Here is a 23,855-nt window from a genome sequence, read left to right as displayed (position 1 = left end):
GGTTCTGGACCTCCGTCAGACCGGTAGAAAGGTTCCGAACTGACAACGCGATCTCCCTGTAGTACCGTGCTATGATGGCCCAACATCTTCTCCTGCTGGGTAATAGCATGGCGAACGGAGTCCAGGTCCGCTGGGTTCATTACTGGCCGGATCGTTCTGTCACGGTTAACTAAGCCAGAACCCAGAAGCAGACCAGGACAAGGTACGTTGAGGCAAAGGTGAGTGTTTATTAATAGATTCCGAGTGAGGCTGAATAATCCAGGGAACAGAGCGGGTGGCGTGGATGGGTTGTTGAGGGTGCAGTGGTTGGTCCGGTACTGGCTCGGCAGCCGCCGACCATCAGGCAGAGGTTGGGTGAAGGTTCCGGTGAGAGACTGCAGACAGAACAAAAACGGAGGTCAGTACACAGCTAGTCAAAAAGGTGCAAAACAACAAAACTAACACTAATGGCTCAGAGACTGATACGCAGACAAACATACTGTTCATGGCTAACGATCCGGCAGGAACTGGATGTTGGGCCAGAGCCTAAGAAGGGTGATGATCAGGACCAGGTGTGCAGATTGCTGATGGGATGCAGGTGCGGAAAACAAGAGCGCTCCCCGGAGCGTTCCCGAACCCTCGGGAAACTGGAGATTACGAACAGGAACACTAGTCACCAGACAGGACCCGACTCAGACAGCCGGGATCGTTACAACCTGGTAGGTTCCTTGATAATTTGTGTGAGATTGAGGGCATCTAGTTTGGATTGTAGAATGGCCGGGGTGTTAAGCATATCCCAGTTTAGGTCACCAAGCAGTATGAACTCTGAGGATAGATGGGGGGGCAATCAATTCACATATGGTGTCCAGGGCACAGCTGGGGGCTGAGGGGGGGCTGTAGCAAGCGGCAACAGTGAGAGACTTATTTCTGGAAAGGTGGATTTTTAGAAGTAGGAGCTCAAACTGTTTGGGCACAGACCTGGATAGTATGATAGAGCTCTGCAGGCTATCTCTACAGTAGATTGCAACTCCACCCCCTTTGGCAGTTCTATCTAGACAGAAAATGTTGTAGTTGGGGATCTTCCTAAGCCAGGATTCAGACACTGCTAGAACATCAGGGTTGGCGGAGTGTGCTAATGCAGTGAATAACTCAAACTTAGGAAGGAGGCTTCTGATGTTAACGTGCAGAAAACCAAGGCTTTTACTGTTACAGAAGTCAACAAATTATAACTCCTGGGGAGTAGGAGTGATACCGGGGGCTGCAGGGCCTGGGTTAGCCTCTACATCACCAGAGGAACAGAGGAGGACTAGAATAAGGATATGGCTAAAGGCTTTAAGAACTGGTCTTCTAGTGCGTTGGGTACAGAGAATAAAGGGGGCAGATTTCTGGGCGTTGTAGAATAGATTCAGGGCATTATGTACAGACAAGGATATGGAAGGATATGAGTACAGTGGAGGTAAACCTAAGCGTTGGGTAACAATGAAAGAGAGCATCACTGGAGGCACCGATTGAGCCGGTCTCGGCGTGTATGGAGGGTGGAACAAAGGAGCTATTTGAGGCAGTTTGAGAATGACTTGGGGTTCTATATTGAAATTGTATAATAAGAACTAACTGGAACAGCAATAGGTAAGGCATATTGACATGGGAGAGAGGCATAAAGCAATCACAGGTGTTATTAGAGAGAGCTAAGACAACAACTGGTAATGGCGATGAAAGTTTGGGCTGAGGCTAAACAGATAAACAGGACAGGGTACCGTGTAAAGGAACAGTCCAGCAGGCATCAGCTGTGCAGCTGAGTGATCATAAGGTCCAGTGAGCAGCAATATGTGAGTCCGAGAGCAGTTCGAATTGGTGCTAAAGCACAGCGAGCAGGAAGCATGGCTATTGTTTGCGTGTGCTAGTGGGCCGGGGCTAGCAGATGGATGTTCGTGGTCGTTTCAACGGGAAGCCTGTTGAAACCATAGATGATTACGTCGGCAGACCAGTTGTGATGGATCGGCGGGGCTCTGTGTCGACTCTAGGAGTTCCCGTCCGGTTGACAGAGAGGTAGATAGCCTGGAGATGTGCCGGACTCGAGGCTAGCTCAAAGCTAATTAGCCAACAACAACATCCATTTGGTTGCAGCTAGCTAGTTGTGATGATCAGGTGTTAAAGGTCCAGTGATTTAGTGATTCCGGCAGAAAATCCGATGTGTTCTGGGTCGATAACGCGCTGTGCAGACAGTGCAGACTGGACGATAATAGTCCAGGCTAGAGCTGGCTGGTAGGTAGTGCAGGCCACGGACAATGGTGAAAAACGCTAACGGTGGCTAATAGCAAGTAGCTAGTTAGCTAGCTACTCCCGTCCGGTAGACAAAGAGGTAGATAGCCGGGATATGGGCCTGGCTCGAGGCTAGCTCAAGTCTAACTGGTGCTTGCTTCGGGGGCAGTGGTGATTAGCCTACAGCAACATCCATTCGGTTGCAGCTAGATAGTTGCGATCCGGTGTTAGGGTCCAGTGATTCCGGCAGAAAATCCGATGTTCTGGGTGAAAACCGCTAACGGTGGCTAATAGCAAGTAGCTAGTTAGCTGACTAGCTAGTTTCAACTGGAGATTCTAGATAAAGGTGAGTAAATAATAGAATCCGTTCCACATTGAGTGAGGCGGGTTGCAGGAAAGTATATTTAGTATAAGGATGAAAAGTGTGATAGGGAAATATGTACGAAAAATACCAAAAAAAATACAAAAAACAGGCTATTTACACGGACACACAACATAGAACACGACCGCACTGCTACGCCATCTTGGATAGAAAACTCTTGACCAAAGAAAGGAACAACTAATTATCTTATTAGGATGATAAAGCATTATAACAGAACCCATACATCCCAGGTAAACTTCCAGCCATGTTTCTAATGCTCAATGAATGCTCTGTCATCTGATCCTCTTGTGGGATTACTGACCAGGCACAAACTGTCCTCCATAATTAACTACATAAAGCTTCATTATTCCCTGTGGACAGACATAGACAGACACAGACAGGGTTACATAACACATGCTCATTTCAGGGAATATTACTAGGAGAGGGAGAGAGGACAGGGCTATCTGGTTGTACAGTAGGGCTCAAACTGCATTATAATCACCACAATGACAAAAGAGCTTTAAACCACAGAGTAGATTCTGCATTTAGCCTAACTCATCAGCAATGTGTGTGTGTGAGCGTGTGTGTGAGAGAGAGCGAGACAGAGAGAAAGATAGATAGACATACCGACAGACAGAGACAGAGAGAAAGACAGACCTTCCAGGTGGATTTGGATGCGTCGTTCCTGTCCAAAGATTCTCCCTCCTTCCTCTGCCTCACAACGGTCAGCTGCAGACACACACACGCACGCACACACACACACACACACACACACACACATACACACACACCCACACAAACACACACACAGAGGGCAAAGGGTCACCTCTAGGTAAAGGTGGAGTATCAGGCGGTCTAACTGATGCTGGATGCAGGTTTGTCTACACTAGGTTGTGTTTGAGTGCTGGTAGGTAGGCATGTTTTGGCTTTACACAAAATGAAGGAGGAGATCCAAAGCTGCATCACATTGCTCTTCAGGGACTCACACACAGAGACATACACATTAACACACAGCTTTATTTTCGTGAAATTCCAGGACTTTTTGGTGAGTATTTTCTTTTAACCATTAAATATCCTATTTTCCCTAACCCCTAACCCTAAACTTAACCGTACCCCTAACCTTAACCCTAATCTTAACCCCAAAAACCTTAACCCTAACACTAACACTAACCCCAAAACCCTAACCCTTAAGCTTAAAATAGAATTTGAACAAATTCAGGACATGAAAAAAGTCCTGACATTTCAAAAAAAGTTATTGTTTTCCTACCTTGTCAGGACATTTGGGTGAATTGTTTGGACATTGGGGTCCTGATGAGGTAGGAAAACAAGTACACACACACACACACCTCTGAGCTGAGATGATTAGATGTGATATTGTAGTCCTGGTGAGGCCATCTGGTCCCTCAGACTGTGTGGGAGTGAGATGGCTCTGCCCCCTCTATCTACCTGTGCTTCCCTATCTATCTCTCCCTTTCTAACTCTCTATGTGTGTCTATTCTACAGCTTCCTACAGCAGCACCAATGGAAGTCCTGATCCCAGTTCCAGAGTTCTAACAGGCTGTGACTGTCCTCAGTTGAGACAGATGTCCCTGGCTGCTGCAGGCCCTAGACGCCCCATCCCATCGCTCCACACAGGAACATCACAACACCAGGTACACACTTCAGGAATATTCAGAGGATTCTGTGGAATGAGCAATGAACGTTTCTCTAAAGTTCCTGTCTCTTTTAGTACTGCTTCTGGAATAATCTGAGAAAGAAAATACAATAGGTTTTCCTGACGATATTGTGGCCATTGACATTCTTATCTCAAACAGTTTGCCAAACTAGGCATATCTATTCTATAACTTTCTATTCTATAACTTTCTATTCTATTATTTTCTATTATATTCTGTTCTATTCTATGTAGGCTCCAGTGAGTTGGGGAGACAGCAGGTGAAAGGTGCAACACACAGTACAGGACCAGAAAATGAACCTAACAAGTTATTACTTTGGATTGCATTTGGGTTTTCCTGTGCACAGCACAGCTTGTACTGAATATTTAGTCTCATTTGCCTTTGTAATGGATTCTTGTTGAACAGATGAGAACAGGAGAAAGGGAGAGAGAGAAACATAGAGGGAACAAATTATTGAATGAACGAGTAAGAGACATTTTAACAGAAAGAGAGTGTGCCTTGGTTCTGTGTGTGTGCTAAGAGAAGGAAGAGAGAGAGAACAGAAGAGAGGGGAGACAGAGAGAGAGAGCAGAAGAGAGGGGAGACAGAGAGAGAGCGAGAGCGAGAGCGAGAGAGAGAGAGAGAGAGAGAGAGAGAGAGAGAGAGAGAGAGAGAGAGAGAGAGAGAGAGAGAGAGAGAGAGAGAGAGAGGTTCTGCAGTCTTGTCCAGAGAGCAGAAGAGACAGTCCCTTGGTTGCATGTTGGTTGTTCAGAATAGCTAACAGACTGGGGGCATCAGCAGATGGCAGGTGGGGACAGGACAGATGTTATACACACACAGACACATGCACACCCACACACACACACACACACACACACACACAAACACACACCTCCTGAGTTGTGGCTGATAACTGTCCCTCTAGTGTAGTCACTCTCTCAAGAGCCACCCGAAGCCTCTCACGCACCTGTAGGACACACAACCACAGTGTTATTTTGGATTGGAATTAAAGCCTGGTTTTCAGTGAGATAAAGGTACACACACACCTTCTCATCCAGGGCTTTGTGGTGTTCGAACAGGGACTTGAGGGCCTTGAGGACCTCCACCTCGCTGGAGACCCCAGAGGGAGGAGGAGCTTGTCTCTTCACCACCGTCATCCTCAGACTGCGCTCGTGACGAGACACCAGACACTCCAGGTGCTCCAAGAGAAGCTAGAATAGAGACATCACACGTTATACACACATTATACACTCAGTAACACAAGCACACACTCTTACCCTGGTGTTGTTCCTCTCAGCTTTCAGTTCAGATATTTCCTCTTCTTTCTCCAGCAGCTGTTCCCGACACATGTTCAGCTCCTTGGTCAGAGTGGCAAACTCCTGGAAAACAAACACAAGATAAGATTGATGATTTCACATTTTCTAAAGAATCTGGGACAATAAAATATAATGCATTGTTGCAGAGTATCAGTAGTTCACAGACAGCGCTTGTAGAACCTTTCACATTCACATCACATGTTTATCTCACACCATTTCACCTGCACCGCAGGCCAAACACCATTTCACCTGCACCACGGGCCCCACCATTTCACCTGAACCACAGGCCCATGCCATTTCACCTGCACCACAGGCCCACGCCATTTCACCTGCTACACGGGCCCCACCATTTCACCTGCACCACAGGCCCACGCCATTTCACCTGCACCACAGGCCCACGCCATTTCACCTGCACCACAGGCCCACGCCATTTCACCTGCTATACGGGCCCCACCATTTCACCTGCACCACAGGCCCATGCCATTTCACCTGCACCACAGGCCCACGCCATTTCACCTGCACCACAGGCCCACGCCATTTCACCTGCACCACAGGCCCAAGCCATTTCACCTGCACCACAGGCCCACGCCATTTCACCTGCACCACACCAGGCAGGTACTATTTATTCTATCACCACTTTACTTGGGGTATTTATGTCCAATCACCAGGATCCTCTCCTCTAAACAGCACAGCTCATCCCGGTGTCAGTCAGAACCTGACAAAGTGTCCCAGTTGTGAGATTAACAGATGAATACATACTATACGTACAGGGGGAAATAATGACAATACATATAATAATACAGGAGCAGATACACTAGTCTGTTAAAACCCACCTCTCTGTTCTCTAATATTGGTTCTTGTTACTTAGGGGATAGGGCTGAGAGAGAAGGGGATTGTGTGTGTGTGTGTATTACTGCATGTCTCTTGGCACTCTGTTGGCAGCTCCCTGAGTCTCTGGCTCTGATCCAACTCCTATACCCTGCAGCTTTTAATATTCAGACACGCAGACACACACACACATAGATAAAGACACGCACACTCACACACACACACACACACACAAACACAGATTGACGCACGGACACACACACATATACAGAGAGAGAAACGCGCAGTGTGGTGAGTCTCTAGGCTGGGTGGGCCCTGTAGCAGTGAGACTGCAGTCTTGCGTGACGTTATGAGTTTGGAAAAGCCCTCAGTACTAAAACCAATCAACACAGCTGCTCCTCTCAGCCTACGTGGGCTAGGCCACATACACACACAATGTGACAAAGACAAGTGTCTGTGCTCCCATCTCTATAATGACTGTTCTGTCCTGAGTCACTGAGTTTGGATTTCACATGAACACACACACACAAACACCCCACATACACACACAGAGTATGGTTTTCAGATTACCCTGACTGGTAGCGCAGAGAAGAAAAGAGAAGGAGTGAGAGAGGGAGGAAACGAAGAAGGAAAGGGAGAGGAAAGGGGAAAATGGGTCAGTGCGTTCATTTTGACGTTCTTTTTCCACAGGGGCAAAGCAATAGACAGGAGGCCAGTTGAAACCCACAAACAGATGTTCCATCTCACTGTCTCTCACTGTCTATTTGAATCAGAGCAAAAGCCTCAACACCCCCCTCTACCTCTCCTCCCCTCCTGGCCCCTCTCTCTGCCCCCCTCCACCTCATCCTTTTAGCTGCTCCCTCTCTCCTCTCCTCCTTCTGTCCCCGTCAGCTTCTCTGTCACGTCAGGAAAAAGCAATTGGGAGAAACATGGATTCATAAACGCTTCAGAATAAACAAAGGGGGATTGAAAACATGCATCCTTGATCAGAGATGAGTGTTCATTCTCTCCCTCTCCCCCCTCCTCTCTTTATCTATCATCCTTTCACACAGAATAATCAACCAACATCATGGCTTTGTATTTGAGCTGTAATTCTGAGTGTATTGAGTGATGTTATGGTGCCCTCCACTGAGGGTAAAGCAGCAGTAAGACTAGTTAATAAAAGATCCAGACGGTTTTAGTGCTTGTTGTGGTTCTAAGGACAATGGTTACCCCTGAGTGAACTGGAGCAGTAACTGAGGCCTGATGGGAAATGAAGTTCCAAGTGTCATGTTGGTTATTCTATGACAGTTCTTTAGTAGGAAGGGCTCACACAGAGGACAAATACTCTTTGTCTCCATCTCTCTAATACACACTCAAATTCTACATATTGAAGCTGGAAAATCTTCTGGAAGTCCGGAAAAGGCCATTTTGTCTGCCACAAACCACAATCCGATGTGTGAGATGTGTGAGTGTGTTGGTATTTCTGAGTTAGACTGTGAGCCGTTGCCAAGCAATGCTGAGCTCAGACATTGTAAAGGGATTTCTCTCCTTCGCTTCCTTAAGCAGTTTGGGATTAAGGGATGAAAGCAAAATGCTGGATTGAAAAGTGTATGTGTGTGTGTTGGTGTGTGTGTTTCTCGTTCTCTGTGTGTGTATGTAGGATGTTGTACTGCAGTCTGACAGACAAACTCTCTAAGGAAATCAACTCTAGATTCCACATCGAAAACACAACAAAACACACACACACACATTATCAACACACAAGAACACACTCACTCTATTTTAGAGGCAGCAGAGTCATTTTAGAGCAGTCAGTCAAACACATCCAGTTACTGTCTCTACAGCTCAGAGAGAATGAACTTCAGTGTGTGTGGGTATGTGTGTACTGCAGAAATAGAATAAACACACTCTTGTATTAGAAGTGTGTGTAAATGTGTGTGTTAGGGTTCTTCATGGGATGTTTTACAGTTTTAACCTACGTCATACACTTAGGCATTTAAATTAAGCCAAACCCTGAGACACGCAAGTGACACAACCCCCTTTACAACATCCGAACACACCGTGTGTGTGTGTGTGTGTGTGTGTGTCTGTGTTAGTGCACCTCCAGTCGCTATTATAGATAGGATAAGAGAATTGGCTAATCTTGTCGTGGTGTAATTGACTTGTAAACCCCTGTGTGTTTGTCTGTGTGTGTGTTTGTGCATGTGTGTTTAGTGTCTCAGTCCTCCTGGGATTGGTGGAAAGATAATGAACACTACACTTCCTGGACCAATCACATTAGAGGAAAGTGTGCTGGAACTGTCAATCACAATAAAGCCCAGCCTCAGGAGGGACTTACACATTGTTCTCTTTTTAAAGACTGCTCCACAATCAGCACTTTTTCTCAAACAAGGATGCACTAAAGCACACACACACACTCTCTCTCTCTAACTCTATCTATGGCTGAGTGACACTTAGGGCTCTATTTTCGGCTGGTCTTAAGCCAGCACAACTGTCAAACGCTAGATTGTTTGCAATTTCGACCTGTTAATGCCAGCGCTCTTCTATTTTCAATCCCTAGCACCAGGATTGGTAATTTACCTGTCTTATATGAGCTCACTTGTGCTGAGGTGGGAGGAATGGCAATATCTGAGGTCTGTTCTTAAAAACGTGCGCCAAAGTGCCAATTTCAGTATTCGCTGGTCAGGATATTTAAAGAGCGACTGCCCCTAAAAAGCAACTAATCCCTTTGAAAATGGCCTATGTGGCATTGATATGAGCCAGAAACATGTATTATATTGTAACGACCCTGTATTGTGTTCTGTGTTCATGGATGTGTTATCGTTCTCATGGGTACTAGCAGGGGTTAAATATGCCAGGACAGATGGAAAGGTTGGGGGGTATGATGGGTAATCCCGCGGGATTTTGGGAATGATTAAATAGGGGTTACGGTCTCATCTCTCTCTCTTCTGTTCGGGACCCTTGATTTGACATGTTCTATTTGTGTATGTTTGAGGTTTAGCGGCGTGGGTTGTGGCCTGAACAATAGCCCATTTAGGAATAAACCTGTGTTCTGCCTGTACACCTGGTGCCCGTCTCTCTTTTACTTTATGACCCAGCTGGGTCATTACAATATTGTCAAAATGTACTACAAAGTGTAAATAGGATAATTTGGTCAAAAAGTCAGTCTCGTCTAAAACAGAGTTTGGAACCTCAGTGCGTCGTCACAGGGAGCTAATGAAGGTTGGGTTTGAATTACAAATATGTAAACAAATTATGACCCCTTTTGCCAAGCTCCATGTGCAAATCGCCCCTCCGCTCACTTCGCTTCCCTTCATTGAGGGGTGTTTTGCTTGCATTCGTTTTGGACCTGGGCTGCCTCCCGGGTGTGAGCTAGCTGCCCCGTTCAAAGCCCATGTCCAAGTTGGCTCAAAACAAAAGTGACGTAATTAGCACGTGAGTAGGATTCTGTGTTTTCACATACAAAAGTGATTGCAACATGACCGAGCGACACAGATTACTGTTCGATTTGAGAAGGACGGTCCTCCCTCAACGCCAGAGTATGTGAGCGGAGCTTGGCTGGAGCGGAATGAGGAGCGCGGAGCGAGATTCCCAAAGGCTGGAGCGTTGGCCTTCTCCCTGCTCCAATTTCGTTCCAGTAGCGCTCACTTCACGAGCTCAGGGCATGCCCGCCCCATTTGTAGTCTACTTGTGTGCTGCTAATAGCCCTTTGCTTTAGCTACTGTCATGGAGTTTGCTCAATATTTTCATAAAGAAACTGATAAAACACACAGGTGCTAAATCAAGGTGACTTACAAAGATGAGGACCAAGAGCAAGAGAGGGAGTGCGGAATCATTGTGGAATCTGAAATCCAAAAAGTATTACTATGTGCACATGTTAAAAGAAAGGAACAAAAGAAAGGAATGAGGTGGGTAGATAACTAAGTGTGTCACTGTAGCAAAGTATTTATAAACTAAAAATCTGATCTCTTAAACGTTTAGTTCATTTTCATTCTATTATCTATACAATAGGCAATAATTGATTTTGGCCCAATAGGGGGAAAGGGGGATACCTAGTCATGAATGCATTAAACTGAAATGTGTCTTCCGCATTTAACCCAACCCCTCTGAATCAGAGAGGATGCCTTAATCGACATCCACGTCTTCGGCGCCCGGGGAACAGTGGGTTAACTGCCTTGCTCAGGGGCAGAACGACAGATTTTTTACCTGGTCAGCTCGGGGATTCGATCCAGCAACCTTTTGGTTACTGGCACAACGCTCCTACCCGCCATATTCCCACGTTCAAGGAGATTTCCGTTTTGGGTTATTTTGCCTAAAAATCTTTAGGCCTACTTACAGTATATATATACAAAATAATTACAAACTCTGCATCTCTGCCCAGCCTGGCAACAGTGGCCAAAAGGGTGTTTAGCATCCCCAGTGGCTCTGCAAGTGTGGAGAGGATATTCTCCGCTGCTGGCCTGCTCTCCAGGCACCATCGCATGAGCTTTAAGCCACAGACAGTTAAATTGTAATTTTAATGAATGGAGTGAATTTGGAGCGGGAGTTTTTTCCCCCCTGTGAGCGTGGAACGGTTTTTAGCGGAGAGGTAGAAAAGGACATGGAGGGAGTGCCGCTCCATGAGCGATGAGCGGGATTTCCAACTGCTCAACTCCGCTCACCGCTTTTTCCCATTAGACCGGTGCACCATGGCTCAGCATAATCGAATCCGCCCATTGAATGGGGATCCGGTGTGCAACGACCAGCGGTGTTGAGTATAACCAGAGATATAATGACCTCTCTGGTATAACTTAGCTAACAACGTTAGATAACGTTATTGCTGGTTAGGTAAGTAGCTGTCTTTTGATAAAGCGAGGCAGCTAGCTACCTCATTACAACTTAGTTAGGTCGTAGTTTATTGTGTATTGTCTAGATACTGCTGGTTATGTAATGTTATCATTTGATAATGCTGCCGAGGCAGGCTAGCTAATGTTAGCAAGCGAGGCAAGCTAGCGAGGCAAGCTAGCGAATGTTAGCGTAGCTAGGTAGATAACTAGCTAGCTAGCTACCTCATTGCAACTTAGTTAGGTCGTAGCTCATACAAGTTTGTGTATTGTCTAGATACTGCTGGTTATGTAACGTTATCATTTGATAATGCTACCGAGGCAGGCTAGCTAACGTTAACTAGCGAGGCAAGCTAGCGAATGTTAGCGTAGCTAGCTAGATAACTAGTTAGAGAACTACCTCATTGCAACGTAGTTAGGTCGTAGTTCATACAAGTTTATTGTGCATTGTCTGATACTGCTGGTTATGTAACATTATCATGTTATAATGCTAGCGAGGCAGGCTAGCTAACGTTAGCATAGCTAGATAACTAGATAGCTAGCTACATCATTACAACTTAGTTAGGTCGTAGCGCATACAAGTTTATTGTGCATTGTCTAGATACTGCTGGTTATGTAACATTATCATTTGATAATGCTAGTGAGGCAGGCTAGCTAGCTAGCTAGCTAACGTTAGCCTACAAGTCAGATTTGCAAGTTAGTTCGTAGGTCTAACTTGTATTGTCTAGGGCAAAACTAAATAATGGATGCAGATATGGTGGTAACTAACTAATGTCTGAGTCTGACTAATAGAGTGAACTAGGAACAACAAACTGCATCACCATCCTGAATCTAATCCAATTTGGAGCTATAGTCAGTCTACTTCATCTGTTAAGCATAGAATTAGGGTTTCCACTAGTTACCGCAGCCAAATATGGCTATATCGTAAAAATTCATGAAAACAAAAATTTGCCTTTTGGTCTTATTTGTGTGTTCACGGATGCATCTATGGAGCCGACACTTGGAGACTTGCAAGATTATGTGATTTGAGTCCTGACCTACAGACTGGCTTCATACTGACATCTCTGAATAGAGAGATACCTAGCACTCAGCATTAACATTTTACTAGACACAACTTTCACTTGTATTGTCTTTCTTTATTATTGAATTGACGGTATCAGTCAATATGGGGAGGGAGAAAACCTGTGTATTCTGCACCAGGATCAGGGAATTCCTGTTGTATACGGGACACCACACAGGAAGGTATGACCACTCTGACATGTTTGCCAAGGTAGCCCCATTACCACCAGACAAAATACCGATAGGCACAGTATCTGTATCGGCTGGGAATGGCAATGAAAGGTGAAAGATGCACATTGTTATATTAGCAGAACACTGCTTCTATGGTATTATGTAAAGGGTTGTTTATTCTACAAATCAAATTTTATTTGTCACATACACGTGTTTAGCAGATGTTATTGCGGGTGTAGCGTAATACTTGTGCTTCTAGCTCCGACAGTGCAGTAATATCTAACATATACCCAATACACAAATCTAGTAAGGAATGTAATTTAAGAATACAGTGGGGAAAAAAAGTATTTAGTCAGCCACCAATTGTGCAAGTTCTCCCACTTAAAAAGATGAGAGAGGCCTGTCATTTTCATCATAGGTACACGTCAACTATGACAGACAAATTGAGAAAAAAAAATCCAGAAAATCACATTGTAGGATTTTTAATGAATTTATTTGCAAATTATGGTGGAAAATAAGTATTTGGTCACCTACAAACAAGCAAGATTTCTGGCTCTCACAGACCTGTAACTTCTTCTTTAAGAGGCTCCTCTGTCCTCCACTTGTTACCTGTATTAATGGCACCTGTTTGAACTTGTTATCAGTATAAAAGACACCTGTCCACAACCTCAAACAGTCACACTCCAAACTCCACTATGGTCAAGACCAAAGAGCTGTCAAAGGACACCAGAAACAAAATTGTAGACCTGCACCAGGCTGGGAAGACTGAATCTGCAATAGGTAAGCAGCTTGGTTTGAAGAAATCAACTGTGGGAGCAATTATTAGGAAATGGAAGACATACAAGACCACTGATAATCTCCCTCCATCTGGGGCTCCACGTAAGATCTCACCCCCGTGGGGTCAAAATGATCACAAGAACGGTGAGCAAAAATCCCAGAACCACACGGGGGGACCTAGTGAATGACCTGCAGAGAGCTGGGACCAAAGTAACAAAGCCTACCATCAGTAACACACTACTCCGCCAGGGACTCAATCCTGCATTGCCAGACGTGTCCCCCTGCTTAAGCCAGTACATGTCCAGGCCCGTCTGAAGTTTGCTAGAGTGCATTTGGATGATCCAGAAGAGGATTGGGAGAATGTCATATGGTCAGATGAAACCAAAATATAACTTTTGGTAAAAACTCAACTCATCGTGTTTGGAGGACAAAGAATGCTGAGTTGCATCCAAAGAACACCATACCTACTGTGAAGCATGGCGGTGGAAACTTCATGCTTTGGGGCTGTTTTTCTGCAAAGGGACCAGGACGACTGATCCGTGTAAAGGAAAGAATGAATGGGGCCATGTATCGGAGATTTTGAGTGAAAACCTCCTTCCATCAGCAAGGGCATTGAAGATGAAACGTGGCTGGGTCTTTCAGCATGACAATGATCCCAAACACACCGCCCGGGCAACAAAGGAGTGGCTTCGTAAGAAGCATTTCAAGGTCCTGGAGTGGCCTAGCCAGTCTCCAGATCTCAACCCCATAGAAAATCTTTGGAGGGAGTTGAAAGTCCAGTGTTGCCCAGCGACAGCCCCAAAACATCACTGCTCTAGAGGAGATCTGCATGGAGGAATGGGCCAAAATACCAGCAACAGTGTGTGAAAACCTTGTGAAGACTTACAGAAAATGTTTGACCTGTGTCATTGCCAACAAGGGGTATATAACAAAGTATTGAGAAACTTTTGTTATTGACCAAATACTTATTTTCCACCATAATTTGCAAATAAATTCATAAAAAATCCTACAATGTGATTTTCTGGATTTTTTTTTCTCATTTTGTCTGTCATAGTTGACATGTACCTATGATGAAAATTACAGGCCTCTCTCATCTTTTTAAGTGGGAGAACTTGCACAATTGGTGGCTGACTAAATACTTTTTTTCCCCACTGTATATACATATATGGACAAGCAATGACAGAGCGGCATGGACTAAGACACAGTAGTATATTATAGAATAGAATACACTATATACATATGAGATGAGTAGTGCAAGATATGTAAACATTATTAAAGTGACTAGTGTTCCATTTCTTAAAGTGGCCAGTGATTTCAATAGGCAGCAGCAGCCTCTAATGTGCTAGTGATGGCTATTTAACAGTCTGATGGCCTTGAGATAGAAGCAGTTTTTCATTCTCTTGGTCCCAGCTTTGATGCACCTGTTCTGACCTCGCCTTCTGGATGATAGCGGGGTGAACAGGCAGTGGCTCGGGTGGTTGATGTCCTTGATGATCTTTTTGGCCTTCCTGTGACATTGGGTGCTGTAGGTGTCTTGGAGGGCAGGTAGTTTGCCCCCGGTAATGCGTTTGGCAGACCGCACCACCCTCTGGAGAGCCCTGCGGTTGTGGGCGGTGCAGTTGCCATACCAGGCGGTGATACAGCCCGACAGGATGCTCTCAATTGTGCATCTGTAAAAGTTTGTGAGGGTTTTAGGTGCCAAGCCAAAGAGGCTCTGTTGCGCCTTCTTCACCACACTGCATGGCGCCTTCTTCACCACACTGCATGGGTGGACCATTTCAGTTTGTCAGTGATGTGTACGCCAAGGAACTTGAAGCTTTCCACCTTCTCCACTGCGGTCCCATCAATGTGGATAGGGGGGTGAACCCTCTGCTGTATCCTGAAGTCCACGATCATCTCCTTTGTTTTGTTGACGTTGAGTGAGAGGTTATTTTCCTGGCACCACACTCCCAGAGCCCTCACCACCTCCCTGTAGGCGGTCTCATCATTGTTGGTAATCAAGCCTACTACTGTTGTGTCGTCTGCAAACTTCATGATTGAGTTGGAGGCGTGCTTGGCCACGCAGTCATGGGTGAACAGGGAGTACAGGAGGGGGCTGAGCACGCACCCTTGTGGGGCCCCAGTGTTGACGATCAGCGAAGTGGAGATGTTGTTTCCTACCTTCACCACCTGGGGGAGCTTAATGATGAGCTTGGAGGGTACTATGGTGTTGAATGTTGAGCTATAGTCAATGAACAGCATTCTTACATAGGTATTCTTCTTGTCCAGATGGGATTGTGCAGTGTGATGGCGATTGCATCGTCTGTGGATCTATTGGGGCGGTAAGCAAATTGAAGTGGGTCTAGGGTGACAGGTAAGGTAGAGGTGATATGATCCTTGACTAGTCTCTCAAAGCACTTCATGATGACAGAGGTGAGAGCAACGGGGCGATAGTCATTTAGTTCAGTTACCTTTGCTTTCTTGGGTACAGGACCTGTTACTATATTTGTAAGTTATCAAAACACTTTGTTTAGAATATCTACATAAATTCAGCAATTGCATTCTTCTCATATTACTTTGTAGGCTACTGACCTATTCAAAGCTTCCTCCGGCATCTCACCATACATCTATCTGCCTGTAGTTATTGAACTCAACCTGAAGGAGGTTTGTTTGTTGTGATTGAGTGGTGGAAAACAGCTGCGGGCAAGGTTCTGACAGATGGGTGTATCTTGGTGGTGGCAAGTATACACCCAAGAAACACTCACTTCAAACCACACCCCCAACCCAACTCACGTTTAGCTTCTGTCAGCATTTCTTGAGGAGCCAGCTAAAGAAATTCCCTGTCATGGTTAGAAGGAATGTTTTTGCATTTTACCTAACCCCAACCCTTTTCCTAACCTTAACCTAATTATCCTAACCTGCTATGTTAATTATCCTAACCTGCTACGAAAAGTCAAATCTGACGTTAATTTGACAAAGCTGGACCCCTTCTAGCCATGACCCCAAAAATGAGGCCAAATCATGGTTTATTTTAAGCACATAATATTTTGTATGTGCTTAAAAGTTCCTATTATTATTTTGGATGTGCATAAAAAACCCTCCATGTAGGCTGTATGCATTCTCCTGTAACAATTGCTTGTTTTATGTTTCATTTGATTAAAAAACAAGCCCTTATAGTAGGCTACCCTTACCCTACTATAACGAAAGCTGGTTCAACAGTAACACGTCTGGTGTCTTTCTTATCCTGGCCATGCATTAGCCAAGTAGTCCATCCATAAAAGGCTTCTAAATGGTCTAGATCATTTACGAGTCGTGAGGCTTTTGCCGACATGTGTTTGCATTATTCACATTGACCTACCTGCAGTGCATACTCCATTCGGCTTCTATCCATCCCCATTTCCTTTTTTTGTAAGATTTTATTTAGTTTTCCCACAATTAATTAAACATTTAGACATACATAGATCCACAAGACTCGACATGACTATTGCACAACAGTCAAAACATAAAAATATGAGTAAAGAAAAAAAATAACATAAGCCATTGGTTTCAGCCATTGGTTGTTTCCAATGCTTGCAAGACTCTGCCCCATATGGCTTCAGATTGTGCTATATTGTTTATGTCTGTAGCCAAAGTTTTCTTTAATATTTAAAAAATAAAGCATTTGATTCTTCCATTCTCTTAAAGTTGGAGTATCCTTTGACTTCCAGTATTTAAGTAATAGCTTCTTCAATATAAGTGACAAAAATAATATTGTCGAACCGCACCCTGATATGCCATGTCTTGAAATATACAGATAGACAAATTAAAATTAAATGTAGATTGTAAAACTTCTGACAGCCAACTTTCTAACTCCGCCCATAACTTTTGGACTTTATATATACAGTGGGGGAAAACAATATTTAGTCAGCCACCAATTGTGCACGTTCTCCCACTTAAAAAGATGAGAGAGGCCTGTAATTTTCATCATATGTACACGTCAACTATGACAGACAAATTGAGAATTTTTTTTCCAGAAAATCACATTGTATGATTTTTAATGAACTTATTTGCAAATTATGGTGGAAAATAAGTATTTGGTCACCTACAAACAAGCAAGATTTCTGGCTCTCACAGACCTGTAACTTCTTCTTTAAGAGGCTCCTCTGTCCTCCACTCGTTGCCTGTATTAATAGCACCTGTTTGAACTTGTTATCAGTATAAAAGACACCTGTCCACAACCTCAAACAGTCACACTCCAAACTCCACTATGGCCAAGACCAAAGAGCTGTCAAAGGACACCAGAAACTAAATTGTAGACCTGCACCAGGCTGGGAAGACTGAATCTGCAATAGGTAAGCAGCTTGGTTTGAAGAAATCAACTGTGGGAGCAATTATTAGGAAATGGAAGACATACAAGACCACTGATAATCTCCTCGATCTGGGGCTCCACGCAAGATCTCACCCCCGTGGGGTCAAAATGATCACAAGAACGGTGAGCAAAAATCCCAGAACCACACGGGGGAGACCTAGTGAATGACCTGCAGAGAGCTGGGACCAAAGTAACAAAGCCTACCATCAGTAACACACAACGCCGCCAGGGACTCAAATCCTGCAGTGCCAGACGTGTCCCCCTGCTTAAGCCAGTACATGTCCAGGCCCGTCTGAAGTTTGTTAGAGTGCATTTGGATGATCCAGAAGAGGATTGGGAGAATGTCATATGGTCAGATGAAACCAAAATATAACTTTTTGGTAAAAACTCAACTCGTTGTGTTTGGAGGACAAAGAATGCTGAGTTGCATCCAAAGAACACCATACCTACTGTGAAGCATGGGGGGTGGAAACATCATGCTTTGGGGGCTGTTTTTCTGCAAAGGGACCAGGACGACTGATCCGTGTAAAGGAAAGAATGAATGGGGCCATGTATCGTGAGATTTTGAGTGAAAACCCCCTTCCATCAACAAGGGCATTGAAGATGAAACGTGGCTGGGTCTTTCAGCATGACAATGATCCCAAACACACCGCCCGGGCAACGAAGGAGTGGCTTCGTAGAAGCATTTCAAGGTCCTGGAGTGGCCTAGCCAGTCTCCAGATCTCAACCCCATAGAAAATCTTTGGAGGGAGTTGAAAGTCCGTGTTGCCCAGCGACAGCCCCAAAACATCACTGCTCCAGAGGAGATCTGCATGGAGGAATGGGCCAAAATACCAGCAACAGTGTGTGAAAACCTTGTGAAGACTTACAGAAAACGTTTGACCTGTGTCATTGCCAACAAAGGGTATACAACAAAGTATTGAGAACATTTTGTTATTGACCAAATACTTATTTTCCACCATAATTTGCAAATAAATTCATAAAAAATCCTACAATGTGATTTTCTGGATTTTTTTTCCTCATTTTGTCTGTCATAGTTGATGTGTACCTATGATGAAAATTACAGGCCTCTCTCATCTTTTTAAGTGGGAGAACTTGCACAATTGGTGGCTGACTAAATACTTTTTCCCCCCACTGTATATATCCATCCCCATTTCCAAAGCGTGCTCCTCCAAACATACTGTAGGCTATTCAAAATGTTCAGTCCTATAACGCCATATCAACAGTAGGCCTGGGCTATATTTTGCTTATTGACAACGTGCCTCACACAATACAATTTACGGGAGGGTGCCTAGTATTTATTATTTGAGGAGAAGTGTGATGCATAAAGGCCTATACTTGTTGAAGCCAATCACCACAATGTTGACTGACAACACGCCAAACACTGGATTTTTTAAATGTTTTGTACTGTTGAAATCACTCGTTACTTTAGCCTATGCTATTTAATCAACTGTAGTATCAACCACAATGGACTATGACGAGAATATTCCATGCCCCCAGCCGAATTGGAGTTGATGACAATGCAAAGACCGTAAATAATCTACAGAGTTTGAGACAAACGCATGCAGTATTAAGCCATGGGACGCGTTGATTGGCCAGTGAGTGGCCAAGCCCTCATCACACCTACAACTTGGTTATTCATCAAAACCCAGCCCTTTCACACTACCGCCAGCTATTGCGTTCATAATAACGGCTGTGAAAATAGCAAATAAATATTTATGACACACCCCTGGACCTATAGCGCTACCGCCAGCACTTAGATACCATTACGTTAGGTTTGTTAAAATAGAACCCTTAGAGTGAAATGAGCAGAGAATAAAGGGATGGAGGAAGGAGGACAGGAGGAGAGAAAGAGATAGGGAGCACTGAACGACTGCTTCCTTAAGGAGAGTCAGATATCAGGGCTGAGAAACTCTACCACTGAGATGGGAGAGGAAGAGGGAGAGGGAGCGAGAGGGAGAGGGGGGGGAGAGAGAGGTTGATAATGATAAATCAGACACATCATGTATAAGAAACAGATTGCCTTTAATCAAGCATCCTGGTATGCAATATGTTTAGTCCGTGTGAATGACAGACATGACATGACTCCTTGTCTGCAAGGCTCTTTGAGAACATAAAAACATAGGCCTCCAGTTTTTATGAAACATGGATTGTTGGAAAAAAAAGCACAATATATTTGTGGCCCCAACACTTCCCCAAATGATTTTGTAACATGCCATAGAAGTCCTCTGTGATGGAAAACACACACACACAAACACGCACAGGGCTGTGACGGAATTTTTTTTGACGCACATTTTCTCCTCTCCTCCACTCCTGACTGCATGTGCTGCTATAGAAATATAATGAAATTGCCAGGGTTAGTGGTGTCAAGCCTGTTCTATTCATTATATTTCTATGTGTGCTGCTGCATTGTGGGGGGTGTTGCTTTGGCAACTGAAGATACGTTTGCTACAACACCCTGTTTGTTTCAGCGAGGAACAACAAAGTTTCATCACATTGTTAAGAGTCCGTGTTACCGCAGTAACGGACTCAACCTCACGAATGCCCGGCCATCTCGTCTTCAGTCAGCTGTTCGTTCCAAAAAAACGGTTATGACGGTTATTTTATTTTCATGACGGTCTTCATTCATAACTGTCGGTTACACGGTTATACGGTAATTGTGCCAGCCCTTCACACACACACACACACACACACACTCTAACACACACACAAACTGTGATACTCGGCGACGACACCTTGCCCTGGTGTTGGCTTTTGATTGGCTGTGACTAACTCTCAACCGCAGCTCCTGCCTGCACACATCTGTCATTGCCATGACAACACATCATTAGGAAAGTGTCTAACATAGCAGAAAAACTTCCACACACACACACACACACACACACACACACTGACACACTTACTCACACACACAGCATGGTGGCTCTCTCCCAGTGTGACAGCTCTATGGGCCTCCCTCACATGGGAAGCTGACTACAGCACTCCTCAGCTCCTCAGGCACAACCATTACTGACATAATGATACTCATATCACAGACCACAACTACTGACTCTACAACTCTGGGAGTAGAATTAAAATAGAGAGAAGAACCATGTGAGAAGAACTGACAGTAGCAATCTCTGTATAAAGTGAAATCAGAACTCTGCTTCAAGTGTATCTTCACTGTATGAAAGACTGAATAACAACAGTCCTCAGGGAACACACAGCTTGTGATAATGCTTCACGGCCGAGACAGTCAGGCTCAGTGAAATGATGAATGAACATTCAGCATGAGCATCATGACTCAAACTAGGCATTAACTGAAGCATACTGTACTGTAACAACAGCACCACAGAGAAGCTACCATCACTCCTGTGAGACTGAGAAAACAACGAAGGAGTCTGAAAATACCCAGCAATCCTATTGACAGGCAGAGAGGAGAGGACAGTCAGAGAGAGAGACACTGTATGGAGAGAAGCTAGAGAGAGAAATATTCCTGGTTCAGACAGTTGGGTAAATGGGAACTGAAGCACACACTTTAAGACGGATTAAGAAAGCTTTATCTAAAGTGAGGTGTTAGAATGAGTGTGTGTCTGGGGGGGAGACCAGGCTGTTTCAGCTAGGTGTTAATTAAGAACAAGCTCCTTTATCTGATACACTGACAGGTGTGAATAGAAAGATGATTTAAACACACACCACATAGTAAGGGAGGCCTTACGGATGCATGGCAATTATGTGCCAAAGATGATATGCTTAAAAGTCACATTGTCATAGTAAGTGCTGAGTGAGACACTGCATAAAAGCCTGCTTCATACTTTAAGAATTTCAAACAGATGCAGGGACAGTCTGCATGACAGCATTCTGACTGCAGTGAAAAGAGCTGGCAACAACACAGCCTTCCCCTCTTTCTCTTGCTCCCTCTCTTTTGCTCCCTTCCTCTCTCTCTCCTTCTTTCCCCCCTCTCGCTCTTATCTCTCTCCCTCTCCTTCTCTCCCCCTCTCTCTCATCTCATCTCTCTCTCCCACTCCTCTTTCTCTCTGTTTTGCGCTCTCTGTCCATGCATACATAGAAGTGCCAAATCCCCTAAAATTACCAAACTTTTCTTTCTTTCTCCATCTCTCTCTCTGCATCCCGTGCCTATTTCATGGCTGAGCCCAGAATAGCATCCATTCATGTCCTCATGTCTTCTTCATTAAAGAAAAACAAAACATGCACTCCTCTCTCTGTACAGGATCACAGAGAAAAAGAGGGGGAGAGGGAGGGCTAGAGAAAAGAGAGAGGGGAAGAGGGAGAAATGAAGAAAAAAGGGGAGAGATAGAGAGAATGCTCTCTCTGGGGACAGTTAAGAGGAGAAGCATAAAGAGTTTCTGTAGAATCGCTTCAGTCTGTCTGAAACACAAGCAGTCTGCTTTATCACAGCACACGCACGCACGCACGCCAGGGCCTTTATCTCTACTGCTAAAGGAAACTGACACACACACCGACATCGACACACACACAGCGACACTGACCCACACACACACACACAAACACTGACACACACACTATTTGTAACAGTAACTCCCCATCAAATAAGGCAGAGACAGACTCAGCTTCAAAAACCTGAAGTTTGAATGCTGCAGAATGGCAGGCAGCCACAGTGGCCAATCAAAACGTTTCCCTGGGAGAGAGGCTGTCTGCTGTGCCTCCTGCCTTAGTGCCTCAAAAGTAAAAAACTTTTCAGTAAATATTGTATACCTCATATTCTGAATTCACTTCACACCATTGATCTGAAAACGTTTTCCATTGCCTGAAAACAACGTTAGTGAGAGGGGAGAGGCTGGGCGGGGAGGTGAGTAGGGGAAGGGGGGACATGAGTGTGAGCTGTAGTGATGAACACAGACATGTGCTTGACCAGACTCGGAGGCATACATTTAAAAAACATTTTAGTCATTTAGCAGACGCTCTAATCCAGAGCGATTTACAGTAGTGAGTGCCTACATTTCCATACTGGTCCCCCGTGGGAATCAAACCCATAACCCTGGCGTTGCAAGTGCCGTGCTCTACCAACTGAGCCACACACGATACATACATACACACACCATAATCAATGCCATACACACAGTTATGTACGGTTTCTAGTGGTCCCATAAGTGATCCATGTGATTAGATCCCTACCTGGTACATGAAGGCGTTACCTCCTGCTTACCTCTCTAGCTGGAGGTAAGCAGGAGGTAAGCTTCTCATATGGTGTTGAGTAAAGCTTAACCATGTTTTAGATCGTAGGTAGGTAGTTAGCTGTAGTTAGGTATTGTATTTATTATAGGTTAGTATTGTTGTTATTGTAGGTTTCCGTAGGTAATTGTAGGTTAGTATCGAAGCACGAGGCTAGCTAGCTAGCGGGTTGCTACTGGTATCGATTAGCAACGCTGGAGAGCTGTTTCCAAATGTTAATGTAGTCCTAGCCAACGTAGGTAGGTAGTTAGCTGTAGTTAGGTATTGTATTTACTATAGGTTAGTATTGTTGTTATTGTAGGTTTCCGTAGGTAATTGTAGGTTAGTATCAAAGCACGAGGCTAGCTAGCTAGCGGGTAGCTACTGGTATCGATTAGCAACGCTGGAGAGCTGTTTCCAAATGTTAATGTAGTCCTAGCCAACGTTTAATTTTTGCTGCGTTATGCGTTATGAAAGGAACTAGACACGGACTTGAATTATCTGTTTAGTGTGCTAACACACTTTTGGCAGTTTGTCGTAACCAAGTATTGATGCTAAATTGTGTGTTAATGGATGCTAGCTTGCAGGTTAGCTACGGCGTCATAGCTAAGCATCGTGGGTTGTTGTGGGTAGTTACTGTGTCCTGGCAGTGCCGGCTGTAGCACGAAGCGAGCTACCTAGCCGTTTTTCGAACTGAGTTAGAGTCAACACAATAGCCATTGTGTGCCGGGTGTAGCACGAAGCTAGCCAGCTAGCCGTTCTTCAAACAAAGTCAACACAGTGGCCATTGCTAGCTGGATTAGCTACTACCAGCTTAACTGTACGGTAGTAGCTAAATACAATATACTTGTCCTAGCTAGCCAATGTCTAATCATTGCTGTGTCATGAAAGGAACTTGACACAGACACGAATGATCTGTTTAGTGTGTTATCACACTATTGGTGGTTTGTTGTGACCAAGTGTTGGTGCTATACGGTGTGTTATTGTTATTGGATGCTAGCTTGCTAGTTAGCTATGGTGTCATAGTTGAATAAAGTGGGTTGAGTCTATTCCTTTAAACATTGAACCGCTGTGGTTCACAACAATTCTGATTTCTAAAGGTGGAAGTTGGGAGAGTTTTTGTTCGGGTGGTTCAGTGAAACAATTTTA

At 44.6% G+C, this 23,855-nt stretch overlaps 1 protein-coding gene across 11 annotated transcripts in view; it reads right to left on the bottom strand.

The window, feature by feature from the left end:
- Nucleotides 1-23,855, bottom strand: part of LOC121577696 (liprin-alpha-4) — a 163,153-nt gene that overhangs the window by 34,228 nt on the left and 105,070 nt on the right. For all 11 annotated transcript variants that reach the window (XM_045223938.1, XM_045223932.1, XM_045223935.1 and 8 more), the window contains exons 2-5: nucleotides 5,529-5,630; nucleotides 5,298-5,462; nucleotides 5,144-5,218; nucleotides 3,257-3,328 (exon numbers count right to left, since the gene is read on the bottom strand). In XM_045223938.1, the coding sequence (XP_045079873.1) occupies nucleotides 3,257-3,328; nucleotides 5,144-5,218; nucleotides 5,298-5,462; nucleotides 5,529-5,600 (384 nt within the window). In that variant the 5' untranslated portion in view covers nucleotides 5,601-5,630. The remainder of the gene's footprint in view (nucleotides 1-3,256; nucleotides 3,329-5,143; nucleotides 5,219-5,297; nucleotides 5,463-5,528; nucleotides 5,631-23,855) is intronic.

The sequence above is a fragment of the Coregonus clupeaformis genome, chromosome 12 (genome assembly GCF_020615455.1).
Source record: "Coregonus clupeaformis isolate EN_2021a chromosome 12, ASM2061545v1, whole genome shotgun sequence".
Classification (NCBI taxonomy): Eukaryota; Metazoa; Chordata; class Actinopteri; order Salmoniformes; family Salmonidae; genus Coregonus; species Coregonus clupeaformis.
The sequence above is the reverse complement of the archived record's forward strand: the minus strand, read 5'-3'. Positions and strand labels throughout refer to the sequence as shown.